We start from the raw sequence: 21779 nt of genomic DNA, 5'->3' as shown, positions 1-21779 counted from the left end.
ACTCTATAATGGTGCCTGCGAAATGATCGATACATCAACACATCTCCTTTTACAACATAACAGCATTTAACATGACGACCAGCCTCTAATAGGCAGATAGCAGCGCATGAGGAACACTTTGAGACAGACTTCCCGTGTCTTATCTGAGGCTTTACAGACAGACACTCAATGGGCACTAAACTGATGAATCAATATTACACTAAATAAAGAACAGCTTCTGCAGAAACTATTTCAATTCAGAGCATAATTCTGGGTTTCTGGAACTTAAGTTTTAAGTTCCGAACTGATAATCACAATGACAGTCTAGACAACCATTAACCATGTAACCAAAGTATGTGGCGTCTTTGTCTGCATTATTGCCACAGTCAAATAATTGGATTTTGGTTTTTTTGACCCTGAAAACTGACTGGAATTAAGCCAAAGTGATTTTTCCTGCAGTCCGCTCACATTCATTGATCTCACTGCAGAATAATTTAACGTTGAATGGGCCGTTTCCTCTGGGTGAGCTTTCCTTTTCAATGAAAGATCTTGTGGCTCACTCAGTAAGAAGCTGTCTGATTTTCTGCTACAACTCTTTTTTTTTAACTGTTCCATGAGCCTGTTCATTAGGACTGACTTGATCCAGTATGTTTGTGTCCTGTCCTTTTCCCAGGAAATATGTATGTGTTTATAAACAGTGAAAGGACTAAATCAATCAATAAAACAGTCCTAGTGTCAGTTTCATATACGCCAAACCCACCTACAGTGACACTCAGCAGCACAGCACATCCTTTAATACTACAATCAATCAAACTATTACAGGTAAGGTCTGTGTGAGCAAGAGAAAGGACAAACATTCCGTGGGGACACCTTTGGCTAAATCAGCACAATAGATATCTTCTGACTTCTTATGACAAGAGTGTAAACTGCTTGAGACTGATGATATACTGGAGGGTCAATGCAATAAGAAAGTGACTAAAAACAGTGTATACCAGGGGTCTCAAACTGGCGGCCCGGGGGCCACATGCGGCCCCCCAGTCGATTACATGTGGCCCCTCACTTAATATCTTGTTATAATGAAAACATGGCCCACGACCTAACCGTCTTTTAAACACAGTGTGTAGCGAGGTGATAGAATATAATATATGTTTTCTAGCGATGTTTTTATAACAGTAATAAGACATTTGGTCATAATTATCCCATTATTAAATGTATCATTTAAAACATTCAGTTACATATAAAAATACACTTGTTAGGGCCCGAGCCACGAATTGCAGTGGCTGAAATGGCTCCTGGCACAAATTTTAATCACAGTTGTCCACACTATTATTTATGAAATTTAAAATAAATGTGTGTTTTTGATATTAATACGTTCATTTTGCATCATAAATAGTATTATTGAGTATACGTGTGATATCATGATGTAATACTGTGAACAGTTTTTGTTCTCTAGGCCGGCCCCCTCTTGACCAGTGTAGATGCGCATTGGCCCCCAGGTCATTTGAGTTTGAGACCCCTGGTGTATACAATTACAGAGGATGGCTACACAATTAGAGAACAGCCACAACCATTTTATATATATATATATATATATAATATTTATAGACATGTACATTTCTTATTTTCACCATAAAACATAAGGCTGTTCACTTGTGATGGTGAATTGATCAGTCATCACAGAGAATTGAGAGGTCTTCACTCTCCCTGGTTTACGTCTAATACCCATATCCCTGACTCATGTAGACAGCCCCTGTGCACATCTGTCACTAATTACAGAAGCTCAGGTGTTCACCTGTTGTTGTGCTGAAGAGTTATCTCAAACCGGCACATTAGACTGATTTATTGTTAAATTACTAACACATATATTATGAAAAAGGGAGAAAGATGATAGGATGTATCATGTGAGGGGAAGTGCAGGATCATTCTTTCATCAGCAATAACATCTGCATGTTCAGTGATGATGATTATGAAAATAAATCATATTACAGCAACACTATTGATTTCTCCTCTCTCATATATCAAGGAGACCAGTGCGTGATTCTATTTATACTTCCTGCAATCTCTAAACCAAAATAAAAGTCCCATCTATCCAGGAAATAATAACCAGCAGTGAGAGAAATAGTGTATAATAGTTACAACTATCGTGTAATGTGTTGATCCACAGGCCGTGTGCGTGTGAGAGACAGTCAGCAGGTTGTGCCTCTAATTGCTCTCATGAGAGTCTCCGGAGTGAACAGTAGTTGTCAGCAGAGAGGAAAGTGAACGCGTATTGATTTGAAAAAATGGGGGCTGGATCTCATTAAGGTTTTTCCCCCCTCAACAAAATGCCACTCTCTGATTTTTCCTCAAAAACTGAGACCCGGTCAAGCTAGCTAAGGTCTTTCTCTGGGTCTACAATGCAGCCTCGGGACAATGCAGTGTGTGGTACAAAACACACCAAGCAAACAGTGATGCAGCATACTGCGGCTACAAAGCCTACACACAACTAAGGTTTATCCATCTTTGTAAAAACTTTGCAAAATGGCATTAAATTTAACTCAGCCAGGCGTTTTTATAGAGTCACTTAATGGTTCAGTTGGCAAGATTTTCTGATTGGTCAATAAAGCCATAATGAAAGTAAATCTCATGATCTGATGTCCTAATCACACCAGCCCTTCTAATTCGAATCCTAGGTCGTTTGCTCGGAAAGACCGGTTCGTAAGGGTAGATGTGAATGTGCAAACCGAACTCTGAGCCGCTGCCGCACCAAAGAAGCTAACACTGGTTCCCCTAAAACATTGGTCTCGATTCGCTTCAAGTGAACCAAATGCGGGAAGTGGACTACAACGCAGGGCATTGTGGGTAAACACAACCAGAAACATACACACGTGTAGAATGATAGCCGGGGGAAATGAGTAACAGCGTAAATGTGTCGTATGTTCACATAAAATGATAGGATTTGATGCAGCTCTGATGTGGAGGAAACAGAAGTTGTCCTACATTAACCAACAGATGAGAAAAAGTTCTTGTTAATATTTTGTCTCGTCTTTCTCCTTCAGTAATTCTTGATGCAACGCCGCCTCAGGCGAGGAGGGGAATATGTTATTGAAAGTGTAGTGTGAAAGCAAACTCGGACCGGCGGAATATTGCAACCCCGAGTCCCCAATCGTACTGAATCTAGCGGACTATTATGCGTGAAAACAACCTAAATGACCAAATGCTTCCATATCAGTGATAGCTGTTGGAATATAGAGCAATTTAACTTGTTTTTTTTTTTATCGCCATGCTAAAAAAAGTCTGTTAGTCTGACTGAAATTGTATTCAATCAGGAGTTGACTTACTACTGTATTTATCCCTTCAGTTTGGACCAGAGTCACACTCTATGTGGCCTGGGAACTACCACAGTTCCCACCCCAGAATTTTAAATTTTTATGTTCATTGATGGTGGCACAACATGCTAACAACTAGCTGCAAACTAATCTGGAATGCGCCTACATCTAACAAGCTGAAAGTGGGCATACCGGCACCTAGCATAGCAGAGGCCAACAAAGGCGTCCTTTTCAAAAGCAGGTATGCAACAATAAAGAAAGGAACAATGAACAGATGGATTGGAGGTATTAACCGCTCTCCCTCTCTCCTCAGAGAGTCGTCTCCCGCAGAGACGAGCTTGGGCTCCCGCACAACATACCAGAGTGTGCCACATGTTTGGTGGAGCACCAAGCCTCCGCCTGTTCCTCATTAAATATTCATGACCGAGCGCAGACGGAAAAGTTTGTGATGTCACAGATTCCAGTCTCGGTGTCGTGTTTCTACGTAGAGACAGTGACACAGCTGCTCAGTGAGGTATGAAGGGCTGGGGGCTTCAAATGTCTCACTGCAGAGGACTAAACACACTGTCCTGTGTGTTATACCTCAGTATTTACCACATGTCACTATGAGCTTTTTATTTCCTAACTAATGGGTTTGCACCGCTTTCACTCAGATGATTAATCACCTAATCGGTTGATAAGGTCTTGTCGGGTTGATAGTTTGTTTGTTTTTCTCTTTTAATTGACTTCGCAGGGAGTCAACTTAATCATTAGCCATAAACTGAAGAGACGGATATGTCTGAATTTATCTGCAAAGCAAAAAAGGGAGATTCAATTGAACAGAATTTACAAACCACTTATCCCAAGCAACTAATTTTAAAACAGCAAACTTTTGCTCAATTTGTTATCACCAGTGTCTGACATTGAGTTTGAGGGGAATGGATGATAAACAATGAAGCTATCAGATGATTAGGTGGATTTCTGTCATGTCAGAATTTAGACTTTTGCTGTCCTGAGTTTATTTCTTGTTGCATTCCATTAAAAGTAAAACTAAGAAAATTAGCTAATTTCTTTAACATGTTTTAAAATAAATGATGATACGGTCAGTTGACAAAATCAAACAGTGGTTCTTTGTTTACTTTCAGTATTAGCATCCATGTCTTTAACTCCAAAAATCTGTTTGTTTACGCCGCCATCTTGGCAGGAAAAGCTTCTGCAAAAATGAATGGTGCCTGTGCTGAGTTCATCGGGCACTTTAAAACCAATGTGATGGAGCAATATGTCGTAGAATATAATATAACTGACTCTCATAGTATTTCCCCCAGGGTGCTTTTATCGAAATAGCCGGAGTGGACATAAATCTAGATCTGCAGTATCCCAATATTAAGGTAAATTCTCATTTATGTACCTGATATGAAGTGATAAGTACACAAGCAAAATCTGTTGCCTGTAGGTTAATCGCTCCATCTTCTTTGTTCACTTCAACCGCGTTTCATGGCAGTCAGTGATCTACGTCTTAGGATCGAATTGGAGTCTGATAAAAATGTTCTCCCCTTTGTGCCTGGGGCACAACAGCTATCCACCATTGTCACTTTAATGAATACAGCCACCAAACAGAAAAGTTGCCTGGCATATTGCCTGGTGTTCATTTGATTTTGACTGTAGCTTGACAGGAATGTTTGACTTCAGTTACCGGAACTTTATTGACAACTTTTTGGCTTTCACATGTCATTATAATGAGAAAAGCAATTGCATTTTTTTTTTAAAAACACCACCAACCTATTTTCTTGACTGCTTCATTTTGTCTCTAAAACAATGAAGAGAATAGCTTTGACTCTACTGTGTTGTTATGCTTATTATCACACAGAGTCTCTGAGTCTCTGAGCCCCCGTGTTCTCAGCATCTAGATACTGCTGCGTCTTTTCTTTCACACATTGGCTATTTACATGATTTCTTTTCTATCTGCCTGTTTTTTTTTTGTCGGCTGCATGCCCCCACTGACTGCAGCAACTGAAAATAACTTTCACTCCCTATCGGTGTTAAACCCGACTCGAGCTATTTTCATTCAAATGAATATCATATGATTTTCCCCCTTCCTGTGGCCTGAAAAATACCTGCCGGCTGTCGCGCTGGGATGAAGAGGAGGAGGAGGCGCTCTTGTGAACAGGTGTGGAGGTCTTGATTGCCATGGCGCACCGCTCCTCAGAGCTCATGGTCCGGCCATGGGGGCCTCGCTGGTAGTGTTGGTGGTAAGACATCGTGGGCACTGGCCAGTTGTCTCTGTGGACCTCCCTCAGCACTGGGCCCTGCAGATCAGGAGCATCCTCTGACACGTCTTCACTGTCACTGTTCGCTGTTCATCTGAAAAACAAAGGTCAGGAATTCACTCCATGACACACACACTTGTTACTAAGCCTTATTCGTTGTTTATGCCAACCCTGACAGTGAGCCCCACTGCCACTGATCAAACCCACTTAATCTAATTTATTACCATTAGGAATGAGTGTTTGTGCTTTAAGAAGTGTCCTCCATCAGGATCAATATATTCACAGATGCTCAACAGAGACACATCAAGCTTTTCACACAAAATTACTCAAATACAAAGTGATTTTAAAACCAAACTGAATAATTATTGTGATTATTGGTTAATATACTGAATTGATTGTTTCCCTTATTTACTCGGTTAACTATTTTGAAAATTCAAAATGTTTTGACATTTCATAACCCAGACTCACTTTACTATCTATTTCATTGACTGACTCATTTGTAATGCATAATGTTAATGTGAAGAAACTGACCCCGAATAACCCCTGGGGTTTTTTCCACAGGTTCTCTTGAGAATTGAGACAAAATAAGTGGTTCATCTGAAAAATTGTTGCTTATTTTCTGCCCATCACTCGGCTCTAACCTAACCCTATACTGACTTGGGATTCTAACTGCATCCATCCCTTACTTGAGTTAAAAGGAAAACAGTATATCGTTGTCCATCAAGGAGCTGAACTGTGTTTACAAGTACGACATGTGGTGGATCACCATGTTCATTCATGGCTGATGTCACTGCATCCCGCAGAAATAAATCCTCAGCCACCTAAGATAATGACGGTAATCACAGCGAGGGTACGAATCAATAGACGGTAGAAACCATTTACAGCTCTGAAAAATCTTACAAACCAACAAAAATCAGAATCTCGTAGCAGAGATATTATATAAATGTCTAGTAAAGAGCATTTAATGGCCCTGTGTCAGTAGTGACGAGGAGTGCTCGTTTTCATCATGCCACTGGGTTGCACCATGCTGACACCCCGTAACACTTCCTGCAGTGTTGCCGTCAGTGTAACTGTATGAACTCTCAGGAGCTTCCAGCACTGATCAAACATACGTCAAAATGCAGGACACAAAATACAAACGGCTCCAAACCCCCCCCCCCCCCCAAAAAAAAACTGTTCAATTCACAAACTGAGACGCTCAGTGAGATATGAGATATTTTAGTGGATGAAAAAAGATGCACTATTAACACACAAGCTGAGAGACGGATATGAGTAATACTGCAGAAAGAAACATCTATTGGTCATTCATTCATTTCCCTCAGGGCAGAAACAGTCTAATTAACTCCGGAAAAAGAGCAGTTCTACAATAAATCAAAATGGTGGGAAAAAACTGGTTGCACTGGTGGATGGCAAAAACTATTTTTGGTCTGTGTGCAATTGCTGTGTTCAGTGAGTAATAATTTCAAGCAGAAATGCAGAACAGCTGCTCTGTTGAGAGGGTTTTTGTGTGATATTAAACTAAATATGACTAAATGTTGAATTCAGGAAAGCACTTTGGTATCATTACCTTAGACTTGGCTCTAGGAGATTTGATGAAACCTTTCGATTGATAACTAGAGCTCAAACTAATGTTGATTTTTCTTTACTGTCTGATATTAGGTCGAGAAAGTTTCAAGTATGACTTGACTTTTTTGTAAATGTATACTTAAAAACACCCATATTTGTATTGTTAACATCTTTATAAAACATGTTAATGATTGAAACATCCAAAAGATTAATTGTTAGGGCTGTAACGATGAGAATATGAGTATTTTTTTAATAATTAAAACACATTTTCTGATCGTTCATCTTCTTAAATGTGGACATTTTCTGGGTTGTTTTCTATATATAACAACATAATTATTATTACTAATATGATTATAATAATTTGATATTTGTGAACATCCTTATCATATTAAGTCTTATGACATGTTTTGGATTCAGTTATAATAATAATAGTCAAGTTTATTTATAATATAATACTATAATAATACTATTTTCAACTGCCATTGTGTCTTTCCACATTGTTTCTTCTGTAAAATAAATGTTTTCATGTCAGCACATACAACAGCCACCTGATAAATGTGTCAGGCTCTATTGATAAATGCTAAAAAAACATTATTCCTTGTAGCACTATGACGAGTCACCCTGACATGCAACGCTGAGGTACACTCACACACACACCACCATCTATAATTCAGATACTATGACAACGTCATCATCCCCACCCTGTCTTAAGCCATCTAGGATCTAAGCCACTGTATGATAGTGTATGCCACTTAGCCTGTTAAATGGAGTCACTCTCCTTGACCTAATAAGGAAGCACACATGAAGAGCACTTTTCTCTGTGCACCTGACTGTTTAAATCTGGCTGTGTATGCAGGCTCCACTGTAGTTCTCAGCTCAAATCTGTCAACTGTCAAACTGCGAAAAATGACAGAAAAATACCACAAAAACACAGAGTTGCTGTTTTCACCTTTGCAAAACGAACAGAATAACTGCATTACTGAATATGTGATCCAAACCATTTCTGTTGCTGAGTAAGGCGAACAATTACTGATAGCTCGTAAGCAAATTAGAATTCCAGGTTGCTAAAACGTTACAGACCGACAGCATGTGGTGACAAACAGACAGACAGCAGCTCCTTTTGAAGCCAGTTGCCGCGTAGAGGAGCATTCATCGAGGACTTGATTAGTCATGAGCTTAATCTTCTAAATCCAGTCACCATGATTATGGTCCTTCATAAGCAGGGGGGGGGGGTGCAGCAGGATCTGCCATGCACATACTAGAGTGACACTTCTGGAACAGAGTCAAACCAAACACTGTGCTATTTTTTTTTTGCAAGTTGTGGTTGGTAAATATTTTAAGGATGTGTGAATTTAACGTGCTGTCTCACTGCAGTCAAGTCTGAGTCCATTCTGTTACAATGGGCCACATTTAGTACCACACACTAAAGAATAAATGTTCCAGGGAGAGGAGCCAGGTGTTTCACTACTTCTAAGGGGGTGCTATATTTTTTAGAGACGGTGTGTGTCGGTATTTATTGTGTTTTCTTCCTTTACATTTCATTATTTAAAACATGATACAAAACACAGTCGGCAAAATGACTGTCTAGCTCTCAAATGACTTAAGTTGTAACTTGTACAAGTCATACAGACTAATGTCCACTAATATAATATATTTGTGGGTATATCGGTTTATTATACTACCCATAGTGGATGCAAGACTTTTTCTTTTTCATGCATGCATTTTGTGAAATTCCAAAGTTCATACAATGGACTGTGGCTGCAGTGTTTCTGCACAAAGCCGAGCCTTCAGTTGCAAGAGGCTACAATGACACTAGTATGTAACAGTGTGAGCAAAAGGACCCTTCTGGAGACATTCTTTTACTGCCTCAAGTTAGCGCAAAATGCCACCGGACGACGGAACAACTCGCACGATCACTGCTACAGATAGATTCACTGTTCACTGTTCTGTCCTACCAACTTGTCCTGGCAACTTACATTTGCTCATCTTTTTCATCTTAATGCCAAAAGATATGAATGTGCGCATATATGGAATGAGACTTCTGTTTCACCAGCTAACACAAGAATCCATAATCAAATAATCTGTCATTAAGAATATGATTTAATCCCAATTCAGTGATCACACTGTGTAAACTCACAACAAAGCCTCATGAATAGCAGGCGTCTCTTGTCTATTTCCTCACAACAGCCAACAGTTGCGAAGCTCCACCTCCATGAAGTGTCTAGATAGGCAAGAAAACACTTTCACTTCTGCTTCCCCAAACTGCACTCACGCACATGAAACAACTGTGTCTCATTACATGCTCTGAAAGCAACATCACTTAAGAGTAATGAGAGATGACTTGACCTCTGACATGAGCCACCCACTGTTTATTATTGAGATCCAAAGTCAAATATTCATACAGTGTTGATTAAACAGGACTCTGGAGACTCGAGTTGAGTAAATTGATCTAATAAGTGGGTCATTAACCTTGTAAAGACCAAACCATTAAATAGTTGACAGAAAATTCAAATTCTTTGAAACTGGAGCCTCTATTGGTCCTTCTGAACAAACAAATGTTTTTTTTGTTTGTTTGTTTTTCAAATATCAATTCCCATGTAGGAGTTTTAATTTGTATCATACTTGATACAGCGGGTCACAATGCTCAAATCTTCTTGTTTTTCTTGAACAAAAAATACACAAACAAATCCAACTATTCCAAGTCTGAAAGACATAACATTTCAGTTATTTTTACTAATTTTGTGGTTCGCAACCTTTTTATTTTGAGTGATGGTAGGCTTGAAGACAGTTGTTCAGACAAAGACGCACTCTGCGTTTCTCACAGTACACGTGGGCAAAGTGGGCTACGCAGTGCTTGCATCTCTGTCAGGTTTCTCTGTCGGGTTTCCCATCATTTTATACATCGGGTTTTTCAGGGAAAAAAATTGTCACACTGCTCATGTGGAAGGCTCAAAAACTCATGTATCACATATGATACGTTTGGCTTTATAGGGTTAACACAGGAGACTAGAATTTATGGAATTTATGGATGCTGGCATTATCATATGTGCCCAATATGTTCTTAATAATATAACTTAAACAAAAATGCAGCTCATTATTGTTACATCTGATTGCTTTTTTTTGTTGTACTTTGTAATTTGTAAAAGTGTCTGTCTTCACAAGTTCACAGGATATGAAGGTCAATTCATGTCAAATGTACCATATTGGTCCAAATCCAGCTACTGTGTTTGTTATTATGCAAATAATTCTGGTGAATTATTCTGCTTTCATGACTAAAGACCACCATGAATTTCCACTCCTGTAACATTGTGGAAATCGGAAGCTTCGGGCTTAACAACCGCTGTCTGCTCCGATAACATGTCTTAGAGCAAGATGCTAAATTAGCATCACAGGTTCCAGGACCATTTGTTAATATCAGCTCTGGCTTTAGTGGAGGTGACGGGTCACATTTTCAAGAGATCAATAATGATTCACTGATCACATTGTATATGTAGATGTATTATTGGCTGCGTCCTCAAACTGTGACACCAGTTTATCCTGGATCATTTCCTGTGACTGTGCCTGAAAGTAGCTGCATCACAGACAGAACACCGTGAAGAGTTATGGGACCTCTGCGTTGAAAATGAGGGGAAAGACGTTGACACTTATGTTGTCACCACATCCATAACCACCCACGATAACCCATTATTGACCGGCAGTGTAAGGTCTAAGTTTGCTGATCTCCCCTCTCTGTTGCATAATTAAAGTGGGCACACAAAAGCAGACTCATGTCCCGAGATTATATTACAGGGACTTCGAGGACAGCCATTGTCTGAATTTACAACCGACTAATAATGCATATCGATCAGCGCGGCGCTGTTTTCACCATTTACCTGGGTATACCGTGGCAGGCTAAATGCATCAAGTCAATCTTGCATGACATCTGGAGGCAGTAATCGCATCTTTTGAAAATAGGTTTTTGTCCTTTCTTCTTTTTTTAAACAACACCAACTGGACGGAGCCAGTTTAGCCTGCACTGCAAACATTACATCATCTAGGTAGAGCTGGGTATCACAGAGGAACATATCTGTGCCCACATTCACAGAAAAACTGTCAGGAACTGAAACTCGAGACTGAATTTGTGTCCTGATCCAGTCACAACTTGGTATAAACCCATTTTTAAACATCACACTATGTATTGTGAGAGAAGGTTTTTTTGGGGGAGAAAAATCTGCTTTCATGTTTTACACTCTCATCTGTGAATATCAAATGACACCAGACTATTTACTCCCGTGAAAGTAAATCAACCAAAAACTAATCTGGTTATTCTTAGATACAAACTTGTAAAGCAAATGAAAGAGACAGTTACAGATGAGTGGTTGTCCTTAGAGCCACATATTGCTTATTGATTCTGTCAATGAGTGGTTCCTCCTCAGTTTTAACATTAATGAACAAAGGAAGGAAGGAAGGAAGCTCCAATACAGTATTTTGATCATCGTGGTGAAGTTGGCTTCTGCTCTGTCGTTTTTTAGTCGGCTATTTAATAGTCAGCTTTGGCCGATTACCATTTATTAATTAGCCAATTATTACAATTTATGCATTATTGTTTGTCACAAGCTTCCACAACTCCACAACTTCCACTATTTATTTTAAGTTATTTGATGACCTAGTTCATGTATGTGATATTAACTTATTTTACATGATATATTATCTATATTGTAAATAGATTTACATTGTCACTGGCCATGGAAAAACCCATATCGGTCAACTTCTAAACTGGACAGAATATATGTATTTTTGAACGATAAACAAACGGACTGATGTGGATGTGGCCTGAGCTTAGTCACGCATTTACACGATATTTAAGCTTTACGGATCATATCTTATTTTTATAATTTTTCCAATAACCTATACAGTTATTCTGGCCAGTCTGTCACCGATAGGGATGGGACAATATCACTTTTTCTGTGTCTGATACCGATATCACAGACTCGAGTATCTACCGATACCAGTAATAGTCTGATACGGTTATTTTAGACCATTTCGAACTATAAAGCTAGTTAACAACACATTTGTGCCGAGTCATTTCAAAGACATGATTCTCCAACTGTGTAACAAATGAAGAAGAAAAAGAAGAACTAAACAGCCCAAACATGACTCAGCTAAAATGCTTTTGCTTATTATTTTTGACACTTTTGTGAAGCATGTCATATATAGTATTGTATAGGATTTTATTGGATTTAAAATTTGTATCCGTCCGATACACGATCCAGTGATTTTGATCAGATGACCGATACCATCCCTAGTCACCGATACAGCGTACTATATTGGCTCATCCCTACAGCTCGTCTAAAATGTATGTGTCGTTTTAAAACAGCTGCAAAGTCACAGGCTGACCTTCAGAAAAATGAGTGTTGTTGTGGAGCAAATCTTTGTGAGCGGCTCAACAGAAGTTGGTCAACTCTCTATCCGTTCGCATCAGCACATGGCGAACAGCACAATGAGAGGACTACTGAGCGGAGAGAACATTCTCATTAATATTCCTTGAACACACAATGGCAGTCAATCCAGTGGGGACTGTGGGAGGAAACAGTGAAGCTGAGGTAAAAAGGTCATAATGTCAAGTGTTCAAAGTCAGTTAAGAGAGTAAAACATGCAGGCAGCGACAGCATCCATGTTTCTGTTAAAGAGTAGGTGGGAGATGAGGGTCCTACATCAGTGTCTCACGTCCCTGATGTTATTCTGATTCTGACAACATGGAGTTCATGAGAAAAAGGAGAGAACTGCATTGTGAGATTCATAGAAAAACAGTTACTACATTCAAATTCAAAATACCGAGGTCTTTTAGGTTTCATTTTCTGACGTAACTGGCAACCCGTGGTTGCTCGGCAGCTGAGACTCTACTGACTGCAATGATCGGTAGACGGCAGTAGGTGGCGCCACATGCCAAAACATGATTTCAAAACATTAATATGATTTGCAGTCTGCAAAATATATTTTTTTAATGCAAATATTTTGGCTGTACTGTTGTTGTTGGTGAGTTCAGTTTGTTATATGAACATTATTCCTGAGTCTCTGTGACATATTTTATGATTTTATGGCCAGTTGCTTTAGATTTATTACATAATGCACCTTTAAGGATTTTTACATTTCCTACACCGTAAAGCCTCTGTTTTAAACAGAAACGTAGGGGGAATTCCAATTCCTTGCTTAAACCGCTTAATCTTAACCCTCAATCTCAAAAATGCGCTCCCTCTAGTGCAGGTGCTGTCCCGATTCTCAGAAAGAAAGTTGAGGGGCAAGTTTAAGGGCTGTATCGCCCTCAATATTGAGATTTTCCGAGACCACCCTTGGGAGCGAGGGCTACCCAGAATGCATTGCGTGTTTTGACAGAACAAAGATGTCGCCGAAAGCAGCGAAACGAGTACGCTACACATTAAGTATTTTCTTTGTTAATTGAGATCTTTTGTCAATAGCCGGCTGGTGCGGACAAGCGATCGTCTGCTATCGTTTACTTTTCAATAAGCCTTGGTGTGTGGTAACTGTCAGCTGAATATGTCCGTGGTTGTGGTATTTGTACGTGTATCATCTTATAACTAACTGACAACCTAATAACTTGACTGACAAACGGATCGTAATAAATAATCGTTATTCTGCCCCCCACAGTCTGAAGACGTATCTGCATTTAAGGGGTGTCCCATTTCTAAGTGACAAAATAACCCTCAACACTTGGTTTTGAGGGCCAGTTAAGATTAAGGGTTGAGCTTGAGGGTTAAGATAGGAATTGGAATTGGCCCTTACACTTTATCAACTTCATAATTTCAAGGACAATCATTATTGTTAATTTTAAACACTTAGACAGTTTCTCTCAGGTGTTCTTTTTTTTTTATTATGTTATTGTCTTGTCCCATTCATTTTAACTGATGCTAGGTTGTTAACCTCCAAATCAAAAACCTACTGTATATTCAGAGTATGAACAAAGGGTGCCTTGCTTCAAAATCCTATGAAAGGGACAGTTATAGATGAGTCATGGGCTTTTCAGGCGTTTATCACTTCAGAAAAAAAGGTCAAAATGACGCATTGTGTGCTGCTCAGAGTCAGTTATAGAGTTGGGCTGCCTGGATGTTTCATCATCACCCCACTACAGCCTCCATGTTTTTGTAGAAGGGGAGGGGAGAGGGAGAGGAGGGTCCTACATGAGCCTCATATGAGTGTCACGTCCCTGCTGTTACTGTGATAAGGTCCATAAAGGACACCATCATCATCATCATCATCATCCCTGTGTCTCACATAAGAGGCGAAGGTGCCTGCGTCCGGTGTCTGCTCGTCGGTGACTGGACGTCAATAGCTGAGGATGAGATGCTGGGGTTTCCGTGTGTGAGCGGATGAATATTAAAGAGGCTCTCCCGCCCCTTCATTTTAACGTGTAACTGTAATAAGCGGGTAGTTTCCTGTGTATAAGCAGCAGTGTCGCTGGGGAGAAGAAAAAAAAAGCAGAGAGAGATAAAGGCTTGTTTTCTTACCACAGCTGCGGAGTAACGACCATCTCTTTACAGTTATTGGCGCAGGAAACAATTGAGGGGGGGGTCTCCCTTGACTGGGCAGAGATTCTCGGGCTGCTCACAGTAAACCGGCGGCTTCAAATAGACACCCACATCCAAAATGTCTGCTCCTTCTTGTTGTAAAGTCTTGTGCTGGACGGAGGCTGGAACAGCGTGGAAAGTCAAAAAAGAAAAAAGTGCTGTGTTCTGCTGTTCCCTTGAATGCGGGCTGTGATGATGCTCAGCTCGGCTCAGCTGCACTACACTCGCTCCTCCCTGCAGCAAGATCGGCTTTGAGCGGGAACAAATCACCGGAGTGGAGTCTGGACGCCGGCAGACACTGGCTGACTATAAAGCATGGCAATGGATTTTCGGATTCAGAGTTGACAAAATTCAAGCGGGGGGCAGACAAAACTGGATCATAATCAGAATACTCAGAGGCGATTCAAGAGTCTGTAGGTGCCCTAAGTAAAAATTCCCAGGGGGCCCTTCCTTCCAACCAGTGTTCATCACCATTATGTTACAAATAATCTGACACAACGAAAAATATATGAGTTCAAAATATATTTTTTTCAAAATGAATGAAATAACATGGAATAACCTTGTAATTAAAAAGTATGTGAAAATATAAATGTTAGAAAAAAACTTTTAAAAAAACTATATAAACTTAGGGGAAAAAAATACATTACACTGTAAAGAACCCACATTATAAAACAATATAAATATGTAGACCAATAAAATACTGTAAATAACTGAAAAAAATATATAAACGGAGTAAAAAAGATATGCATTATACTGTAAATAATCCTCTTAATTTTACAACTTGCAGAGCGGTTTGCAGAGGTTTCGGGGGCCCCCTATCGGCTCGGGGCCCCAAGCAGTTGCCTGCCTTGCCTGTTCACAAGCTGCGCCTCTGGGAATACTTTTATTATCCCGATGGAGATTGTTTTTGTCATAGTTGCTCCATATCAGACTCAGCAAGTACAGAAAGATCACACAAGTTGAAAAATAAAAATTTTAAAATTTAAATTAAAAAGAGCAACAAATAGAGTGCAAGAGATTAAGATTAAAATACAATAAAATAGTACTCGCCCCCTGTTTAAAACAAGAATAACAAAAAAGTACAATGTGTACAGGATAGATATTATCAATATGATAATTCATACATTGTCTGGATGCCTCTTAAGATGGGAGTTATAAAGTCTGATGGTCACAGGCAGGAATGATTTCCTGTGCCTTTCAGTGGTGCATCTTGGTGGAATCAGTCTCTCACTGTACGAGCTCTTGTGACCGATCAGTATGTCATGGAGTGGTTGTGGTTCTCCAGTATTGTCCTTAAAGGTGCATTATGTAATAAATCTAAATCAACTGGCCATAAAATCCTCCTAATATGTCTCAGGACATTCCTCAGACTCAGGAATAATGTTCATATAACAAACTGAACTCACCAACAACAACAGTACAGACAAAATATTTGCATTAAAAAAAATATTTTGCAGACTGCAAATCATGTTTTGGCATGTGGCGCCACCTACCGCCGTCTACCGATCATTGCAGTCAGTAGAATCTCAGCTGCCGAGCAACCACGGATTGCCAGTTACGTCAGAAAACGAAACGTAAAAGACCTCTGTATTTTGAATTTGACTGTAGTAACCGTTTTTGGCCACATTCTTACATATGGCGCCTTTAACTTGGACAACATTCTGCTCTCTGAGACCTCGGTCAGAGAGTCCAACTCCACCCCCACAGCGTTACTGGCTTTGCGGATGAGTTTGTTCAGTCTGTTTGCATCAGTGACCCTCAGGATTGCCACACCCGCAGAGGCACGGGCATCCAAACTGTGGCAAGAGTAGACAAAGCAATGACTCATCCATAACTGTCCCTTTCTTATGCTTTAAAGATTTTGAAGCTCATTACTCTCTATTAATATAGTAGTAGTTTTGTGGTTAATTTGCTACCTAGAAGTTAATAGCCTGGTATCAATTAAAATTAATGGGACAGGTGTACAACATAAAATAACAACTCACAAAAAGAAAACCTTGATATAATAAGAAAAAAATGTCTAATATAATTTATTTTATTTATTTTTAGAATTTATGCAAAATAAAATAATTCTATTTCACCTCTCAAACCTCAGATTAATAAAACAACCTGATTAAAACTGCTTGCACGGTGTAATGGCAACAGAAAAACAGTACTACCTGCATTCCTACTATATGAGCCTTGGCTTCATTTACGACACAAAGGGGAACTGTGTTATTCTGTATCCAAAACAGTGACTAGTATAGCTAACCCTATTTTCCACTATGTTTTCCACAGCGCGGGTTTTTATTATGACACAACACAAGCTCATGAGGAAAAATACCTGTGTCCTTAAGGCTCACGACTACTGCTGTGTCTCAGATCACAAATGTTTTTTTTATTCCACAAGCAGTTTTTAAGCACAACAATAACTAGAATGTCCAGGTGACAGAGAGCAAAGTTCAATGTAATGAAGTGAATAAACTGCTCAGGGAAAAATAAACAATCAAGATGGCCAACAATCAGAAACAACGATTTAGAAGTTACAATCACACTACAACAACCGATAAATATACACAGTTTTAAATCTGGTACCAGATCATTTTAGTTGGCCTAAGCCAGGGGTCACCAACCTTTTTGAGACAGAGAGCTACCTTAAGGGTAAAAAATAATATGGAGGGCTACCATATAATATTTTTTTGTTTGTTTACCATTTAAATGATTAATATTATGCATTCAACTGCATACACATTCATTCCAGTGCTTACTCCTAACGATTACCAGTTTTTATAAACAATATCAAAGATATTTTACTGAGCGATCATATGGATACATGCAAGTGAGGTGAAGTGAAGTGAGCCCGCGGGCACCGTATTGGCTGCCCGCGGGCTACCAGGTGCCCGCGGGCACCACGTTGGTGACCCCTGGCCTAAGCCAACACTTAATCATAATTAAATTAAATACAGACGATGTTAGTCCTCGGACTTATAGTAGTGCAATGCTGCTGCTGCTGCTGCTGCAAACTATTTTCAATAATTTATAGTGAAACAGAAAACACTCAGAATACATGTTGTCTGTAAGTCTGTAACAATAGTAATAATAATAAAAAAGATCACCCACTTCAGAGGGTTTCAGCTGCTTGATGCTGCTTTCATCTTTTTGTTTGACTTATTCCATGTAACAATAGCCTGAATGGTTGCCTGGCAACAGCTCTCTCATCGATCCATCCCACGACCGCTGACCGACTAACAAGTGCTCTGTCAGATCCAGTGGCGTAAATTAGCATGAATTTGACATGATGCTGTTTTATTGTCATTGTTTTATTTTTTAAATGTATTTAACCTTTATTGAACCAGGCAGGACAGATTAAGAACACATTCTTATTTACAACTGTGGCCTGGCAAACGGCCTTTTGAGGGGGAAAAAAATAAATTAGATTTAAAACAGACAAGACAATATAAACTAGACAGAGTAGACATATTAACAAGGCGTTTACAAAGACACAGCAGCATTTTTGTCTTTATAAAGGTCCATGATAAAACCCTTAGTAACCGCCTTTGAGATGAGAGCATCCAGCCTTAGAGTTATTTAAGTCATTCCAGTCGCTGCAGCCAAATTAACCATCATTAGCACGATGCAAATAGAGATTAAACATAATCAGTACCTATGCACATATAGTATACCCACACTTGATTTACACAGTGTGATATACAGTATTAAGAATGCGATGTAAATTACAGCTTACTCTAGTTGTTGCACTTAATGGAGCAGATAGAATTATAGGTTTATACACTTTGACGACAAAAATGTCAGCCTTAGAGATTGAGTGGTAAGTGGGTGCGTACAGAATAAAGCCTTAATTTAATACATTTAGCTGCTGTACTTTAAAACTGTGACCACGCTACTTTTATGAAGGCGTCTACTGTATATCACAATGCTGGGATGAATCAGTGCACATGAGCATTTGGTGCTCTAGCGGTAAGGGATCTTGAAGAAGAGGGCTTCCATAAACTGTGGGCTACATCTCACTGGTGGGCCTTGGAGGTGCAGCAGGCACCTGATTGGGCCCTTAAAATTAAACCATTTACCAAATTCTTCATAAACGTGTCCAATATGATATATTATTTTTTCTGGAAAATGCATCAAATTAATATGTTGTATTGGTTTGTTGTTTTAACATTTTTAAAATTCATGTTTTCTTCATTTGTAAACAACACGGGTTCTCCGTTATGGCAATCATAATTCTTATTCATTAAGATTATACCTTAGTGCTATCTGTTTATTTATCTTATTTATTTTTTTAGGGTCATCAAACCTTTGAAATGTGGGGTTTTCTCTGCTCTAGAGTTCATGGGGATGGTCTTATGTAAAGTACAGACAAGTGGACCCATGTTCTCTGTCTCAAAAGTGGCCTGGATATCAGATTTCATGGTGGGCATCCTAAACTTGGACATACTCCAGTTTAAGCTTTCACCTGTCTCACAGGACCAGTGCCAGAATAGCCTTGCTTGTGATTGGTTATTTTCATTGAGTGGCTCTCCATTGTAGAACATGAAGGGGAATGTCCGTATGAAACATTTTGTGGTCACAAATTTGTGAAAGTATGCAATAAGGTAAAAGACACAGTATAAAGTATAATTCCGGGACACAGCCTTCGGAACAAATGTTGATATTGGTGTCCTGCAGCCTGGGGCAGCACAGCCAGCAGCCAGAGAGAGAACCACTCAAATACATGAGAGAGAGCATGTGAGGGGTCGTAGAGAAACCTGCCTGCTTCTGCTAACCTTCATGTTTACAGATCACATTTGGAGGAGAGAGGTTGTCCAATAAACGTTGAACAAACTGTGGCAGTGTTCTGTAAACTGTTTCTGTTCTAAAGAGTGGTGGAGCATGTTCTGCAAAAGGCTCTGATGCCTTAGCAGTCGTCTTGTATGACGTACCTTAAAGGGATACTTGAGTAAAAGTACAAGTATCTTACCAGAAAATGACTTTGGTAGAGGTTTACGTCACTTTTATAATATTACTTAAGTAAAAGTCTATAAGTGTATATTTGCTGTACTTAAGTTAAGTATTAAAAGTAATTGTCTGATATAAAATAGAAAAGTAAAAGTGAGGAGTTCGGGTTGAGCCATGGTAGCTCAACTGGAAGGTTGTGCGTTCAATTCCTGGCTCTGCTAGTCTGTATGTGTCCTTGAGCAAGACACTTAACTCCATGTTGCAGTGTGTGAATGGGTATGAAAGATCATGAAGACTAGAAAAGTGCTATATAAATACAGACCATGACCATGGTTTTGTTTGGTAGTAACGAGTAACTAAGATAGTTCGGGGGAAATGTAGTGGAGTAAAAGTACAAGTTGCTATAAATACAAATAACAAAATAAAGTACATATATGTGAATTGTGCACTTAAGTACAGTCTTGGCTATCACACTAACTCCTACAGAGATGGCCCGTGAGGTTGCTCACATCAACTGTGACAGTGGACCCTTGGACCCTCGGTCATCATTGTAGAGGACTAAAAAGCAGAGGTCAGAGGACACATGTCCTGGTCGGAGTAGATGTAGTAGACGAGAACTGTCTGCGATCTTATGGTCAGAACGTCCAGTATACACACAATTTGTTGGTCCTCCAGTTTTGAGGATACCGGGCTTTCTAACTAACAGATTACAGTACGTTCTGATCAAAGACAAAACATTACTACACACTAAAATCTAAACAGAAGGTTGAATGTGTTGAATTGCTATAATGTCAAGGCCTTGCAGGAAGCTCAGATCTCACTGGACAAATGTCATTCATAGAGTTTGAGCTCTTTTTGTTGAAATATGTCATTTTACTTGGTCAGTCTAGCAATGGTGGCATTAACCTTACACACTGTATTTTGTGTTAATTGTTGTTTATATTACTTGCAACAGTTTTCCTACCTTTTTATTGACTGCTGTCAGAATTTATCTTTGTATTTATGTATTGTAACACAATCTAGACATTATACATTTAGCCATAGGAACCTTTTTGTAAGGCATATATTCACAGTATTACAGTTAGGTCAGTTACAGTTATATAAAGTAAATGCAAATCATTGAGTGCGTTTACATACACACTAAAAAAAACTGTCAATAATCGGGTAACTGGAGTAAACCGTTTAAAGTGTATACATGTCTCTAGGAAATCAGATTATTGACAGAAACCTAGGTGTGTTAAACAGGTTTTTCAAAAACCAATACCAGCAATAAACTGATAATGATATCGGTTTATTCCGTTTACACGAGCACTTGAATAACCAGATAACTACAAAAACCCTGATAAACCCGTTTTTTGTGTGTGTGCCTGTAAACGCACTCTCTGTAACTCTAACTTTAACAATATCAGTTAGAGCGGGACGATGTGGCCAAAAACTTTATCACGTTTAACATCAGTCGATATATAATAATTGTGCTAAAAGTCAGATAATTATGGTTAGATTGTTTTGCTTTTTAAAGGTGCCATATGTAAGAATGTGGCCAAAAACAGTTATTACATTCAAATTCAAAATGCTGAGGTCTTTAAGGTTTCGTTTTCTGATGTAACTGGCAACCCGTGGTTGCTCGGCAGCTGAGACTCTACTGACTGCAATGATTGGTAGACGGCGGTAGGTGGCGCCACATGCCAAAACATGATTTCAAAACGTAAACATGATTTTCAGTCTGCAAAATATATTTTTTAATGCAAATATTTTGTCTGTACTGTTGTTGTTGGTGAGTTCAGTTTGTTATATGAACATTATTACCGAGTCTCTGTGACATATTAGGAGGATTTTATGGCCAGTTGCTTTAGATTTATTACATAATGCACCTTTAAGTTCTTTAAAATTTTCAAACAAAAACTTCAGACACAAGATCTCAAATTGTGTTTTTGCAATGTACAGTGCTCAACAAATGTATTAGATTAGAGAAAACATAACTATTGTTTATTATTATTGTTATTTATTTATTTGGCTTTACTCTTCTTTTTTATTTATAACAATAATAATTATATTTAAGCATGAGAAATATAAAGAGCTTCTACAAACTGGCGTATTAATCATTACAGAAAAGTGTTTGTATTAGTGTGTTAATGTGTTTATTTGTATAAGCTCTGCATGTCCTAACACAGTGGTGTGTTGAG

General features: G+C 39.0%; 1 protein-coding gene across 1 annotated transcript in view; it reads right to left on the bottom strand.

Moving 5' to 3' along the window:
- Nucleotides 1-14685, bottom strand: part of osbpl6 (oxysterol binding protein-like 6) — a gene marked incomplete at its 3' end in the record, with an annotated part of 33166 nt that extends 18481 nt beyond the window's left edge. The window contains exons 1-2 of the mRNA XM_083908857.1: nt 14602-14685; nt 5381-5627 (exon numbers count right to left, since the gene is read on the bottom strand). Of these exons, the coding sequence (XP_083764983.1) occupies nt 5381-5524 (144 nt within the window). The 5' untranslated portion in view covers nt 5525-5627; nt 14602-14685. The remainder of the gene's footprint in view (nt 1-5380; nt 5628-14601) is intronic.
- Nucleotides 14686-21779: the final 7094 nt, after the last annotated feature.

This window comes from Microchirus variegatus (genome assembly GCF_963457635.1).
Source record: "Microchirus variegatus genome assembly, chromosome: 22".
NCBI classification, from domain to species: Eukaryota; Metazoa; Chordata; class Actinopteri; order Pleuronectiformes; family Soleidae; genus Microchirus; species Microchirus variegatus.
Note: the sequence above shows the minus strand (reverse complement) of the source record. Positions and strands in the feature narration are given on the sequence as shown.